Here is a 16,374-nt window from a genome sequence, read left to right as displayed (position 1 = left end):
ACTGGGGGCACAAAAATGGGGAGCTCTACAAAAAATGGGGAATTCGCGGGTGACGACATGTTGAAGGTTCAAGAATTTGCAGCTAACAGATGAGCAATGCTAGAAAATCAGTATCGTACTGTGATCGAGAAAAGAAACAGACAGTTCAGAAAATAAATCCTCAAACAGAGAATGGTGAGACTGTTGCAGATGCAGGTGCCAACTGAAGCTCGTAATTCCAAAATAGTAGAAGCAGACAAGCATTTGATCAAGAAGGAATGGACAATGACATTAAAAAATGTGACTAAATAATGAGGTCCTGCGACAGCTTCAATACCAGCAAGAATGGGAGGGACAGATTGTAAACCAAGAATAGGCTCCAGCACCACAGCATAAATACTGAGGTGAGCTCAACTCCACGTGACAAGGGCTGTTCATGTTAGCATTTCATGAGATGTCCCTTTGATTTGTATCTGGTGATACCTCCACAGAAAGAGTCATGGAGCCATACAAAGTAGGAGCAGTCCATTCAGCCCACCGTGTCTGTATTTATGCCAAAGCATACAAGTCCCACCTACCCGTACTTACTCCATGGCCTACTATGCGGAGGCATTGTATGTTCTCAATGGGAAAAACCAACTCTCGGAGAAGTATCCAATCTAACACGAGCAACACGCTGCCACACCAGGAGAGGAGGCCATGCCCAGTAATGTGGGTATACCAGGAGGAAATGAAACAACAGGTGGCCTCTGACTCACGTGGGTTGGCATAATTTTGGGCTTGTTCCAACAGGCACAGCATCTACACTTGTGTCAGCTCAATTAGCCGTATACATGATTGCTTTCTCTCCAACAATGTCCCCATAAAATTCAGGCCATGATATTGCCTCCTGCTGGGGAAGCCCAAAAAGGGATGTAATTTTGTAATAAATACTTAAGACAGGGCCGAGAAGACATTTGTTTACCCGAAAAGCAATTGCTGTTCGGAATTCTGAAACTCAGAGCAGTGAGGCGTTAAATGCATTCAAGGGAATTGAGACCAATTCTGGTCTCCAGAGGAATCATGGGTAACTTTGAAGTCCTTTGAGGGGAATGTTGCAACACATGCTCATATTGAATGGTTGAAGTGACTGGAGGGGTCAATTGGCCTTCTGGTGTTCCAAATTCACTTCCTGTCGATGTGATGCTAATAGCTGATGCCGTAATCGTCGAAGATGCAACATCATGTGATGTTTTTGAACACAGTTGAAGGAAAAAGAGAGATTCTGATCTCACTGATTCTTAACGTCTGATGGCCAGTTATAAGTCAAACAGAGAATGGGCAGCAGAGTTTCAGATGATCTCTAGTTCCCAGCGACAATACAGAGGATTTAGACAGAATATACAAAGACTGCACCAAATCAGTGAAATGATTTTCTGAGCACGGAAATTAAGATCAATAACTATTACTGGCACAATATCCCCACCTGTACACACTAACAAATTCAATCAAATTAATTTAACTCGGACTGACCTGTTGTTGAGTTTTCACCGCAGTACCCTGCAGAGGAATACATGTGACTTATTGAACTCGTCAATGACATAGGAACATTCATGTACAACAACTATTCATAAAAATAGTAATATAACACATGACAAAGAGAGGTCATAAATTTCAGCTGGTTTTGAGATTGACAAAACAAATGATCAGGCAGAAAATGATCAGAACTGCAGGCGGATTTTCACACGCAGTATTCAATGCCGACACTATATGTATGTCCAGAAATAGAATGAAATATTCTGCACACCAGCATAAATTCAGCGGTGGATGTCTTTGCTGTTGTGTTGTAATCTTGGTATTTAAATGCAGAACTTACAAAGGCATGTGTATTCAGTCAATGATACCCTGCAAAATGTTACCAAGCCACAAGTGACCAGAGCGCAAATATAAATAACTTTGACTGATCAATCACCTCCTTTGACGCAGTCAGCAGCAAACTGAGAGGTGAATATTCTGCTCTTAGTCACCATCACTGCGGCTCTGTCTGCCAGTAGCGAGAAATTTCAAAGAGCACCTGCTTTGGGAAAGAGAGTTGTCACTGAAGTTGTCCCTTGGTGATATTGATGTCAGGTGTTTGTTCCTTGAAGACCCTGGGTGAATACAACGTTGTGTTCAAACCTCAATGAATTGTCTTGATAGTGTAACCCTAGGACTTAATTCTGACGCATGTCCAGGACTGTATCGAGCCACTGGAAACCTGAGTGCTATGGAAACATATTTTTCTGCCACTTTGTTTCAGACTGCACCAGCTGTTTGAAACTTGATAGAACAGACTTTTCCTCATGTAAGATCACAGATCGCAGCATAGACTGCAGAAAGAAAAATTTCACATCATCTGAATTTAACTCAGAAATAGTAAGAACTGTAGATTTTGGAGTCAGAGAGAACACAGTGTGGAGCTGGAAGAAGACAATGGGCCAGGCAGCACCAGAGGACCAGGAAAGCTGAGGTTTTGGCTCGGGACCTGAAGAAGATTCCCAACCTGAATCATCAACTTTCCTACTCCTCTGATGCTGCCTGGCCTGTTGTGTTCCTTCAGCTCCACATCTGTAATGAAATACGAAAGTTAAATTATTGCTGAAATTCCCCTTACCGGAATTGATGTAGGAACACTGAGTACAGAAATCCAGGCAGCAGTTGCCATTGTAAGGACAGTTGTAATCGCAGGAACATCCTGATGAATATCCTCCACAGTTATATCGGCATGAACCGACTTCTGTTAGCAAGTGAATGCTCAGTTATTCCAGAGAAAGGAACTTTAATAATTGAAAAGTGACTGAATGCATTTCCTAGAAAATATTTTCAGTAACTGTGTACGAATCGGTTCCAGGAGGTAGGGTCAAATATACAAGTATTGCATTATTAAGAAGAAAATTTGCCATATTCCTTCAAACTAGCCGTAAACAAGAAAATAGAGAGGAGCAACTCATTGTAGTTATTCAGTTGACAAATGATGGTACGCAAGCTTCAGAAAAAAATGATCCTACATTCACTGTTTTGCAAAATATATATAAATAACCTGGACTTAGGAACTGGAAATTCACTTCACTAATCTGCAGATGACATCAAGTTGGTGTTATAGTTACTACAGGAAAGAGCTGCAACACAACATAAGAAAAAATTAGTGCAGATGCTGTAGAATCCAAGATAACAAAGTGTAGAGCTGGATGAACACAGCAAGCCAAGCAGCATCTCAGGAGCACAAAAGTTGACGTTTCGGGCCTAGACCCTTCATCAGACTTCATAAGAAAAAATTAATCCACTTGCAGATTGAGCTGGAAATTTATGAATGAATTTCAATCTAGATAAATACTTGGCTATATATCTTGAAATAAACATAACCGGAGCACATAATTGTTTAAAATTAAACAGGTCAATATGATATGGAAACAGAGGGATCTGGTGCCTCACATAAATCAATCACAAAAGTAGTAAATGCAGTGATTCATTGATAAGTAGAGAATATTTTTTAACTTTTGAAGAATTAGTCACAGGAGAGGTCCCAGCAGACTGGGGAATAGCCAATATTGTTCCTTTGTTTAAGTAGGGCACTCGAGATAGTCCTGGAAATTACAGGCTGATAAGCATTACTTCACTGGTAAGGAAATTATTGGAGAAGATTCCTCGAGACAGGATTTATTCACATTTGGATAAAATATGGACTTATTAGCAACAGGCAGCATGGTTTTGTGCAGGGGAGGTTGTATCTGACAAATGTGGCAGAATTTTTGCGGAAGGGATAAAGTTAATTGATGAGAGTAGTGTGGTGGATGTTTTCTGCGTAGACTTTAGCCAGGCCTTTGACAAGGTTCCTCAAGGCAGGCTGATGTAAAAGGTAAAGTGACATGGGATCTGCAATGAGCTGATAAGATGGAAAACAGAACTGGCTTGATCACAGAAGATGGAGAGTAACAGTAGAAGGGTATTTTCTCGATTGGTCCTCCAATGGTGAACAGTGGTGTTCACAGGGATCAGTGCTGGGAGCCGTGTTGTTTGTAATACATTTATAAATGATTTGGAGGAGTATGTAGGTGGTCTGATAAGTAGGTTTGTGGATGGCACAAAGATTGAGGGAACTGTGGATAGTGAGGAGGATTGCCGGAGGATACAGCAGGATTTAGATAGGCTGGAGACTTGGGCAGAGAAACGGCAGATGGAATTTAATCCAGAGGAAGGTGAGAAAATGCATTTTGAAAGGTTTAATACAAGAGGGGATGTCAGAAACATCAGAAGCATCAATGTACAGAGGGATCTTGGTGCACAGGTCTGCAGTTCCCAGAAAGTGGTGACAGGAACGGATAAAGTAGTCAAGAAGGCATACGGCATGTTTGGCTTCATCGGTTGGGGCATAGTTTATAAAAATTAGCAAATCATGTTGCAGCATTATAATACATTAGTTAGGCCACATTTGGAATGTTGAGAGGCAAGTTTTTTTATAGAGAGGGTGGTAAATGCCTGGAATGCACTGCCACAGGAGGTGGTAGAAGCAGACACACCAGCAACATTTGAGAGGCAGCTTTACAGATACACGACCAGACAGAGAATAGAGGTACATGGACCATGTAGATGCAAAAAGGTTTTAGTTCAGAATGGTGTCACGTGTCAAGTGCTGGCTTAGTGGGCCGAAGGTCCTGTTCCTGTGCTATAATGTTAATTGGTGTTTGAAACGAGAAAAAACCTGATGATAACTTATTTTAAAATATGTGGTACATTCAGAACTTGTTATCACTGCATGAAACGGACATTGTGATAGAAAACAACGGAAATGAACTTGGGCGACTTTTATAACGGGTGCACAACTTTAAGACTAACTTTACACAATTAACAATTGACAATTTAAATCTGGCATTTTGTCTTCTTTTTTAACCTCAATATACTAACAAAGCTTTTCAAATTGAAATTTCAATGTTTAAGACACATCAATTCCTAATTTCACAACATTTCTTTGTGGCTAATGTACATTTTTGGTCTTTGGAGACAACAATGAGAGAACAGTAACTTACCATCATTGTCCAGAGTGTAGTAGTTTGCTGTAAACCCACGTCTAGTAACACTGGAATCCGTTCTAAAATAAATTGTCATACTATTGTACGATGATACAAATCTCAGATATGATCCTTGACAAAATTTTGAAAGCAAATCACTATGCGTTGATGGCCCATCATAAACTTCAATATAATCATATGAGCAACTTGATGTACCTTCTAGCCTGTAACAAGAATCAACAGAGTTTGAAATTTAATGCAGCAGTAATTTACTGATGATTATTACTCAATTGACTTAGTAAATTGTACTTTTATAGATACGCATTCTTGCGTGCATTTCAGGGTTGAAGCAAAGAACATGTGAAAATACTGGTCATGTAAAAAATGGACAAGGATTATATATAAAGCACATTTCATGACAAGCATGTCAGAGCCAATGTTATAGCTTTGAATTGTAGACTCTATTGTAATGTTGGAAATATGGTAAACAGAGGATAGACCAATAAAATCACACAAAAAGCAATAGCATAATCTATGTTCATTATGTTGATTGAAAAATAAAGTCCCAGCTCTCTTTTGAAATAGTGGTGTAGAATTTTCTGTATCCACCCCAGCAGGCGCATAGGACCTCAATTTCAGGTTCATCCACCAGGCAGCATGACCAACATTGAAGATATTCTTTTTACACTGGAGCATAAGTCTTGATTTTTGTGTCAAGTCCTGGAGCAAGTCTTGAACCCAGAAACAAGTGATGAGATGAGAAGGTTGCTCTGAGTCATCACTCACTCACATATAATGCATCTTATTCCATTCTTTCAACAGATCTAATATGATTTGTGATTCCTGACAGCAAGTAATTTGATAAATTTACTTTAAATCCTTTCCCAACTTTTCACAATGATCAAGCATGTAACTGAGAATCTATCCAGTTCCAATTTCATTCCTTCTACCCTGACTGCTTTCTTCCCACGCATCATAATAAGCATTTTAAGCAATTGTGTGCCCAATTCAATATAATGCAGCTTCCATACATCCCGAGTAAAAGGTCTTTCCAAGCAATATATCAAAGACCTGGTTTGGTTCTGTTCGTTCTTGTCAGGATAGGAGAATGCATGCTAGGAATTCCTGTAACTTCAGGAGAAGATCTGTAGAAACATTGGATAGACTGAACAAATCATTTTCCCATCACAGATACAGGAGCAAAATGGGGAGACTCTGGAGGAAATTCCGAATCGAAGTCCGACTGTAGTTCTCTGGATTCTATAATGCACAACACTCTCGACGATACGAACTCAGAAGAAAACCTGTTTTGATTTGGAATGAGAGATAATGGGAACTGCAGATGCTGGAGATTCCAAGATAATAAAATGTGAGGCTGGATGAACACAGCAGGCCAAGCAGCATCCCAGGAGCACAAAAGCTGACGTTTCGGGCCTAGACCCTTCATCAGAGAGGGGGATGGGGGGAGGGAACTGGAATAAATAGGGAGAGAGGGGGAGGCGGACCGAAGATGGAGAGTATTACAAGAGAGTTGCAATGGGAGAGAGATTCCCTGAGGTTGGTCCGGAGGGAGGAGGGTAACTTCTTCAGGTTAGGCATCCCTGGAAGAGGCTTCGCAGTGAGGTTAAAATAGTATCAGAGATAATGGGAACTGCAGATGCTGGAGATTCCAAGATAATAAAATGTGAGGCTGGATGAACACAGCAGGCCAAGCAGCATCCCAGGAGCACAAAAGCTGACGTTTCGGGCCTAGACCCTTCATCAGAGAGGGGGATGGGGGGAGGGAACTGGAATAAATAGGGAGAGAGGGGGAGGCGGACCGAAGATGGAGTGTATTACAAGAGAGTTGCAATGGGAGAGAGATTCCCTGAGGTTGGTCCGGAGGGAGGAGGGTAACTTCTTCAGGTTAGGCATCCCTGGAAGAGGCTTCGCAGTGAGGTTAAAATAGTATCAGAGATAATGGGAACTGCAGATGCTGGAGATTCCAAGATAATAAAATGTGAGGCTGGATGAACACAGCAGGCTCTCTCCCTATTTATTCCAGTTCCCTCCCCCCATCCCCCTCTCTGATGAAGGGTCTAGGCCCGAAACGTCAGCTTTTGTGCTCCTGGGATGCTGCTTGGCCTGCTGTGTTCATCCAGCCTCACATTTTATTATCTTGGAATCTCCAGCATCTGCAGTTCCCATTATCTCTGATACTATTTTAACCTCACTGCGAAGCCTCTTCCAGGGATGCCTAACCTGAAGAAGTTACCCTCCTCCCTCCGGACCAACCTCAGGGAATCTCTCTCCCATTGCAACTCTCTTGTAATACTCTCCATCTTCGGTCCGCCTCCCCCTCTCTCCCTATTTATTCCAGTTCCCTCCCCCCATCCCCCTCTCTGATGAAGGGTCTAGGCCCGAAACGTCAGCTTTTGTGCTCCTGGGATGCTGCTTGGCCTGCTGTGTTCATCCAGCCTCACATTTTATTATCTTGATTTGTAATGAAATGTCTTTGACAGGTGTACTAATATGGGATTGCTCATGCAGACAGTGACTTCTCATTGACAGAATGCTTTCAATGAATGATTAGCAGACACATCTTTTAATTCTCCAATTTCCACAATGAATAATCCTGTCTTGTACACACTCGATTATCTATCTTCTTCCACTCTTTATTCACTTGTACATAAGTAAAGTACTGCAGATGCTAGAGACCTGAACTAAAAACTGAAAATACTGGAAATACCCGTACATCTGACCTCCTCACAGGAATGACAAACTGATTTAACAATAATGTTATCTTTCACTCTCTCTCTGCAGTGGCTGCCAGGCCGACTGAAAATTTATTTCTGTTGTCATTTCAGTAATTTATATTAATCTATAATAATCTAAGAACAGTTTGTCTACCAATCCCTCCTCTGTGAGTTTATTTCTTGAAATTATATCTATTTCATCAAGATTTATCGATCTCTCCTTTTGAAGTCTGATTGGTCTGATTTTCAGATTCCTTAACACTTGTTACCGGATTACATTTATGGTATTCCTCACAGTAAAATGTTGATCTCGACTCAACTGTTCATCAGCCAGGCAGGAAAGAATTCTGATCTCATGCTTCAGTCCGTCATGTGAGATTTTTTCATACCTGCACTGTATTTATTATTTGCTCCACATACGGCAGTCTGGGGGCTGATGGTATCCCATTGTGTAGGCATTGAACCGGAGGTGCAGCTGGACCGGGTGGTGTTCAGTCAAGGCTTCCTCCTCCACAGGACCAGCATGTGGAGGCCACAACACCAGGTCACACCAGCATGGCACAAGGTTGCCACTTATTTCAGAGAACATCGCTGTAGGAAGAATGTAAATATCCTTCTCCACTCCACCAGAGGAAGTGCTACCATCTCCTCTCCAATATCTCAAACTCACTCTATCTCTGCTGGTGTACTCATCTTGTACGTGGACACTGACTCTCCTTTCCCTCTCAAACTCTCTCACACACAGTATCCAAGCTCTGACACACCAAATCCTGCATGACCCTGGCACTTTCTACTCACTCGTGTGGGGCACCACCACCTTTGTAAGTAACATCTGTGCCACACACTTTCATCTCACAAAATAACTGTTTCTCTGCAATTCTTGGCGATAATAAAGGTTCTCAATGGCAAAAGAGTCAAGACGGGCGATGACTTCCCCATCATTCCACTCCTCACCCCTTATGGAGAAATGGATTCTGACTCTGACCACCTCAGGCAGGGCCTGGGCTGGTACTGGACTTACTGTTGCAGCAGATATGAGCGAAGGATATCTCCCTTACCTTGACTGGCTTGCTGACAATTATGACAGGTTTCCTGGTTTTATGTCTGCAGTAAACAGCGCAGCAAAACAGCAGCAATATGAGCCAGGTATCTCTGGTTGAGAGTACCAAGCATAACAATGTAAGGGAAAGCAATGCATGATAAGGGTGGTATGAGCATCCAAGGAGGCTCAAAGTGGGTGAAGACAATAAGAGCAAGCAAACAGTCTGCTGTCATCAGTCTGGATGTGTGATCATATCCCATTTAGCATTTCCTGAGATATTGATATCCATTTTCCAACATGAAGATCTGTGAGCTGAATCCAGCAGGTGCTCGCTCTGGTTTCATTGACCGCACTTGTTGCCTGATTGTGCCACACGTCTCACTTTTTAAGCCACATCCCTCTGACTCCTAACAGCTTCCACATTTTATTCCTTGTCAGCAACAGGGAGAATAGCTCCTTGCTGATTTTCTGAAGAGTGTATTTCAGTTTCACCGCATCTTCTGGCGGTCAAAAATACCTGGCACTCAACATAACATTCTGCCCCATCACTCACCCACCGACCCCCCGCCCCCCCCGAGCACCAATACTTCTGTCATATCCACTCCTATAGTATAAAAGTGGAAACAATTTCACTTACTGTATTTCAGTGAATACCAGGACGATTCTTTGGTTTACGTTTCTTCTTATGTACCAAACGCATGCTGCATTATCTGGATAGTTGTATGGATAATTGGGACTACTGATAGTTCCATTGGCAGCATCCAGGTACCCTCCACAAGTAGCTATTATCAGGAAGGAAATAGATCAGTTAATTTATTGGAATACATGGCAAAAGAGCAACCTATACTTTTTCTTTCTCTAACCAAAGTATTCACTAATTTTCCTGAATGTAAAACATCTAAGTAGGCATTGCTTCAGGCTTCAGGTTCGGCAGAAGGGTCACGCGACCTAAAGCATTAACCTGAGTTCTCTCGACAGACGCTGCCGGACCTGCTGAGCATTTCCAACAATTTCTGTTTTTGTTTCTGATTTACAGCAATCGCAGTACTTTTGGCTTTTCTTACTTCAGACCTGGTTGGTGATTCACGTTGTCACAACTGCCCTTTCACTAGATATGGCTTTATTGGTTAGGCTAGCGTTTATTGCCCACCCCAATTACCATTGGGAATGTGGTGATGAGCTCCGTTTCTGACCCGCTGCAATCCTTGAATTGAGGCATGCCTGCAGTGCAGTTGAGGAAAGGGATTAGAGGGTTTTGGCCCAGTGGTGCTAAAGGAACAGAGATGTATAAACAATTCAGCATTGTGTGTGTCTTATAGGAGGTGCTCCCATGCAAATCCTGCCCTTTTCCTTACAGGTAGCACAGGTAATAGGCTTGGATGGTGCAGTTGATAGAGTTTCAGCAGTGTCTTGTAGATGATACCTACTGCTGCCATTCTGCATCAGACATGGACAGAATGAATGTTTAAGGTGTGGATTGAGTTGTAAGCAAGAGGGCTGCTTTTTCTAGGATGGTGTCTTTTCTTGGAATGACACACATCCAGGCAAGTGGAAAGCATTCTGTCACACTGATGGGTTGTGCCTTGAAGATGGTGGACAAACTTTGGGCATTCAGGATGTGAGTTACTCATCACTGAATTCACAGCCTTCGACCTGACCTTGTGGCCACATTAATTTTACACTTGTCCAGTTCAATTTCTGATGGATTTAATCCTGGTTAATCCTCCTTCCCTGGTAATCTCTACTGCCTGTTGCCACGTGGCTCCATTGGTGCCAAGCACCATCTAGTGAGATTCTTATGTCACTGTTGACCTTCCTCCAGTCTTGATAGTGAATGCTCACGGGTTAACCAAAAGCTGAACTAGATTCTGATTTCATCAGAATTCCACGCCAGAGACGATGAAGCGGAAAGCCTGATCACACCTCTACATTAAAGCCGCATGGCGATCTGGATACTGAGCCCAATAACACTCTACCATAGTTTTGGCTTAGGCCAGATAACACAATTGTTAATCACATATAAGAATTCATAGTGGGACGATTCCGCGTTCACTGGAAAACTTGGACAGTATTTGGTGGAGCCAAATATATAGAATAATATGTAGATATCAAAATAAATTTTTATCAAAGCAGTTGATTCAGAATTGCTGCCTGCTGAGAGTATTCCAAATATCAACTTATAGGTTTTGTTGTCCTCTTGCCCAAAAAGATGCATAAAGTTTTGTGATCTTTCGGTGTGAATGTTAATTCTGTACTGTAGAAGAGCTGAAGCATGCAGCAGTGTAACATTCCTGCTCCAATGCAATTTACTTTGCCAAGTCTTCAGTGAATTGTTTTCTTTTGCTGCTGCCCTGCAGACCATTAGATTTCTGCAATTTAAAGACAATTTTCCATTAGTATTTACAATGTTTCCAGAAGTGGAAGTTGGCATTTTATCTTTCCCCGTAACTGTCAAATTTCCATCTCTCTATTATACCATAGTGTTGACAAACGTGGCTCCATTGTTGCGTAACTCAGCAACAATTTGGTCTCATCTGTGGAGTAACAACCTGGTGAAATAGCAGACGGTTGCTGCCTTGAACATTACTTTATCCGAGCATAAGACATCGTGTCCACAAAATGAGAGATCTGACCAAGATGTTTGGAATGGAGACATTGCAGCAAACATACTAACACAGCAGATGTGATTTTATTATGTAAGAAAGGATATAATACATCCAATGCAGTTCAGAGATGGTTGACTCAATTGATACTCAGAATGCAAGTGTTATCTTATGAAAACTAGTTGTTTCCATTTAATGTTAGAAGAGAGCGCGGTGACCTTATTGAAAAAAAGATGTTACAAGGAGACCTGAAAGATTCACCAGTTGTTTGTAAGGGTCACTGGTCCCAAAACGTTAACTCTGTTTTAACCTGCACAGATGCTGCCAGACCTGTTGAGCTTTTCCAGCAACTTTGTTGTTCTTGTTGTTGAGATTTGAAAGGGTGGTAACTGAGAGGATGATTCCTTTGTGAGGGAGACTAGAATGAGATAGTGATAATGGGAACTGCAGATGCTGGAGAATCCAAGATAACAAAGTGTGGAGCTGGATGATCACAGCAGGCCAAGCAGCATCTCAGGAGCACAAATGCCTCTGATGAAGGGTCTAGGCCCGAAACGTCAGCTTTTGTGCTCCTGAGATGCTACTTGGCCTGCTGTGTTCATCCAGCTCCACACTTTGTTAACTAGAATGAGATACACAGTTTAAACATATTGAGTTGCCTCTTTAACTCAGAGATGAGAATAATTAAAACTCAGAAGACAGTGAGACTTTGAGAATCTCCTCCCACGGAGCAGTGCAGCTAGAGATATGTAAAATGATGCTAGGGCTGAAAAGATTTTACCAAGTACAGAATAAAACTGGGAAAATGTGTCAGTTAACCATAAACAGCTAATAAACTACTTTTGACAAGTGAAAGAGACACAATACATTGAAACTGCAACTTGAAAATAGGCTGATAACCTCAAAAAACTTATGACAATTTTTCAACTCGAATTGAAGAAATAATTCCATTCATTATTATTCTATTGTCATCATATTTCGTCATCCCTTTTTGTATTTACTTCATCTAACCTTGAATGTTAACTTTGTTATGATATAGGTGTCACCATACAGGCTACCATTTATAGATCCTTCTAAATACCCTTGAGAATATAATGTTGGACTCCTCATTGAGCTGCTTCGGTCCATGTTTTTTTCTCTTTATTCATTAACAGGATGAGTGCGTCACTGGCTCGGCTGGCATTTATTGTCCATTCCTAAATGCCAGACAGCAGTGAAAAGTCGACCCCATTGCTGTGGTTCTGGAGTCATATGTAGGCTAGACAAGGTAAGTATGGCAGTTTCTTTCCTTGAAGGATATTAATGAATGAGGTAGAATTTTCGCGACAATCAACAACAGAGTTATGCTTATCATTGGATTCTTAATTCCAGACATTTATTGAATTCAAATTCCACCATCTGTCACAGTGGGAATCGAACCCAGGTCCCCTGAACATTATACAGGTCTCTGTATTAACTGTCCAGTGATAATACCATAGGACCATCACCTCCATTTTTAGTCCCTTTGTCGTCAAAATATTCCTATAATTCTGTCAGGTCAACAATTTCAGCATTTTGATCCAGTAATGATGGATGAATGGTGCTATGTTGAAATGGTGTAAGGCTTTGAGGGAGGTTGGAGGTGGTGAAATTCCTACGAACCGACTGCTGTTTTTCTTGTCGGCAGTGGACATTGCAGATTTGACAGGTGCTGTCAAAAGGGCTTCTGAAGTTTTTCAGAGCATTCTATCCTTGGTGCACTCTGCAGCAATGGGACACGCATGATGCGTGGATTGAATAGTTAACCTGATGTGTGGGCTTCCAACCAACGAGGTTTTGAGTCCTGGGTCATGTCAAGGTCCTTTTGTGCTTTTACAACAGCAACCATCATAGCAAGTAGAGATGCTTCAATCTGACCCTGAGTTTTGTTTCTGGCTGAAAGACAGGCTTTGGGAGCCAAGAAGAGATCCACTTGTTACAGAATAACTGGCTCTGACACGGTCATAATGACATCATGTTGTTATGGCTGATCCCACGGAGTTGATGCTTGTAGAGCCTAGATTCCTCATTTAATTTGGGCGGGCGCTTGTGATGATAATATTATTGATGGTCAAGGGGAGGTGATACAGCGCTCTACCTGATGACTCATATTCAAAAATGTATTCCTCACTGAATATACTGACATTTATTATTGATTAAATCTTCATATATTTAAATGTAATTTATTTGTTAACACCAGCTCCCCCACAAAAGTCTACAAAGTGAATTTTGGAAAATGACAACATTGACATATTTACTCCAGGCTCCAAGTTACTAAGCAGCAAACATGTTCAAATTTTACTTACGGCTAGATGTAGTGGCATAACAGTATCCTATGAATAACAGAAATGAAAACAGTAGGTTAGTATTTTAGAAACTTTACACTCAAATCCAAATTAAAGCGCTAACATCCACATTCTGCTTGCTTATTAAAATAGACCCTGAACTAGCTGCTGCCACTTTAATGCATCACCTGTTCCCTCACCAACATCTGTGTCTCTGGCTTGCTGCAGTGTCCTCACAAAGCTCAATGCAAGCTGGAAGAACAACATCTCATTTTCCACTTGGGGTCCCTGTAGCCCAATGGACTCAGTATTGAGTTCAATAATTTTAGGGCCTATTCTCTTCCATGCTGCAGGCCCCAACCCCACACGCCAGGCCCTGTTACCACATAGCCCGCCATTACTCACGAACTGTTCTTAGTCACTAATAGTCCCAATTAACAACTGTTCACCCTCCCAGCCTTATCATTATCAACTCTGTCTGTCCAACTGCCCTTCTCTCTCTTTAGGCTCTATCCTATTGTTAACTCCTTACCCCATCCCCGTCCTCCTTTTTTCTGCATATAAACTTTCACTTTCCCATGTACCATCAATTTTGAGGAAGGGTCACTGGACCAGAAATGTTAACTCTGTTTTGACCTTCACAGATGCTGCCAGACCTGCTGAGCTTTTCTAGCATCTTCTGTTTCGTTGCCTGGTTTTCACCATCTGCAGTTCTTACACTTTTTATTGAACATTTATAGGACTAACTGGGAACTGAGAGTAATTTTTCAAAATTATTTTATCGGTTCCAAGACAATACCGAGAATGAAAGCAGCTATAATTCGGGTTGCACTGCACATTGTCCTCAATCCATTTCAGCTCATCAATGGAGCAGATTCACTGCTGGGACAGCCCTTGAAAACCACTTCTCTCTTAACCTGATTTCCAAAATTATTCTTACTCTGCAAACTTTCACATGAATCACAATTGCATCTAACATTGACTCTCGTAATTCCATAATTGCTAGGAGAAACAGGTTTTCTCCAGAATTCGTCCCCAAGCTTTTAATAGGCAGTACGTATGTCATTGATTCTTGACTTGAGTACAACAAAAATCCTGGATTCCAAACCTGACCGCTGAAACAACTTGACTCGAAACATGAAGCTCTGGAATACCTCGACTCTCGACTTTAAGCTTCATAATAATTTTGTTTCATCCTTCAATCCCAGGACTAGACAAATTTTAATATTCATTCCCAGAAGCTTCATAAATCCTGGCAACACAGTGTGCTTCTGGAGGAAGACAGCGGCCTGGCAGCATCAGAGGAGCAGTAAAGTTGACAGGACCCTTCCGAAGAAGCTCCATACTGCTGTATCTCTGTCTCCACCACCTGCAGTTCTTACCATCTCCTTCTAAATCCTGGTGTTGACTCTGGGAAAGCATTCAGCTGTGGCATCTATCCTGTTACTTCTGACTCCAAAAACCTTTAGCGGTCGATACTTATCTTGTGAACATCTTCACTCTTGACATCAATCCACTTATTCTCAAAAATATTGCTCTCGTCCCATCTGCCTCACTGAGATTGTTACAACATTTGTAGCTGACTTCCCACATTGTACAACACTTTTGAATCATCCATTCTCCAGGTTACACATAACCAAACCAGGTCATCATCACCTTAACTTGGCCCTTGGTTTATTGTTTATTCAGCTGGTCAGTTTCCCATTTGGACCAACACCTCTGCACCAAACCTCTAAAGAGCATCCCACCCAAACCCAACTCTCTACCTGATCCGCGTAACCCCACATTTAGCATGGCCTATCCAACCAACACGTGAGAGATACTGGAAAAGCTGACAGAGAAACCCACACAGACACAGGGAGAACGTGCAAACACAGTTGCCCAAGGCCAGAATCGAACGCTCATCCCTGACAATGTGAGGCAGCAGTGCTAACCACTGTGTTGCCGTTTCCTAATTTCTGCTTTTGTGCCCTTGATGCATTCTTCACGTGTCTTCTCCTCTATTCAATCACACTGTGATAGAGCGACGAGGCCGTACAATTTGTCCTAACTGCAAAAAGTATTCACACTCATTAATTTTGAACTGGAGCAAGTATCTAAATACCGGCTTCAGCTTTATAAGTTTGCTTACCGTCACCCATGTAAGAGCAGTGGTCGCAGAAATCAAAGCAACAGCTGCCATTGTACCAACAATTGTAATCACAGGAACAACCTGAAGATTGTCCTCCGCAGTTGTATCTGCATGAGCCGTACCCTGTCATACAGTAAATGGTTAGTTATAGATCTGAAGAGGCTTCTTGGAGGTTCAGTGGCTGCATGCAGAGGGTTGCAGGGTGAGGCAGGGTTGTGGGTGGGGGGCGGGGTCATACCAAGTGGAAGGAAGTCTGTCGAGTCTGAGCACATAACAGTGAAGGAATCTTTTAATATTCACCGCGTCCAAGTGAGTCATTGAAAAGGAACTGAATGAAGAGAGCGAATGATTTGAGAAGAGGAAAGATTGGCTGGAATACATGAAATTGAAAATGTATCGAGGGCTCCGATGCACATATCTTGAGGATGATAAAGGGGGCAATGTCTGGAAGAGAGGGCCAAATTATGTGAGAATCTCATTGGGATCCAAATGGAGAAATGCAGAAGTCTTTTGTCAAGCAATACTGTTACTTTCAAGAAATTGGAAGTTTTGGCTGA

General features: G+C 41.9%; 1 protein-coding gene across 1 annotated transcript in view; it reads right to left on the bottom strand.

The window, feature by feature from the left end:
- LOC125450321 (deleted in malignant brain tumors 1 protein-like) overlaps positions 1-16,374 on the bottom strand; it is a 68,124-nt gene that overhangs the window by 3,414 nt on the left and 48,336 nt on the right. Inside the window, exons 21-26 of the mRNA XM_059652930.1 lie at positions 15,818-15,940; positions 13,708-13,734; positions 9,418-9,562; positions 5,022-5,227; positions 2,612-2,734; positions 1,492-1,518 (exon numbers count right to left, since the gene is read on the bottom strand). Coding sequence (XP_059508913.1) covers positions 1,492-1,518; positions 2,612-2,734; positions 5,022-5,227; positions 9,418-9,562; positions 13,708-13,734; positions 15,818-15,940 — 651 coding nt within the window. The remainder of the gene's footprint in view (positions 1-1,491; positions 1,519-2,611; positions 2,735-5,021; positions 5,228-9,417; positions 9,563-13,707; positions 13,735-15,817; positions 15,941-16,374) is intronic.

The sequence above is a fragment of the Stegostoma tigrinum genome, chromosome 20 (genome assembly GCF_030684315.1).
Source record: "Stegostoma tigrinum isolate sSteTig4 chromosome 20, sSteTig4.hap1, whole genome shotgun sequence".
Classification (NCBI taxonomy): Eukaryota; Metazoa; Chordata; class Chondrichthyes; order Orectolobiformes; family Stegostomatidae; genus Stegostoma; species Stegostoma tigrinum.
This window is presented reverse-complemented; position numbering and strand designations above follow the sequence as displayed.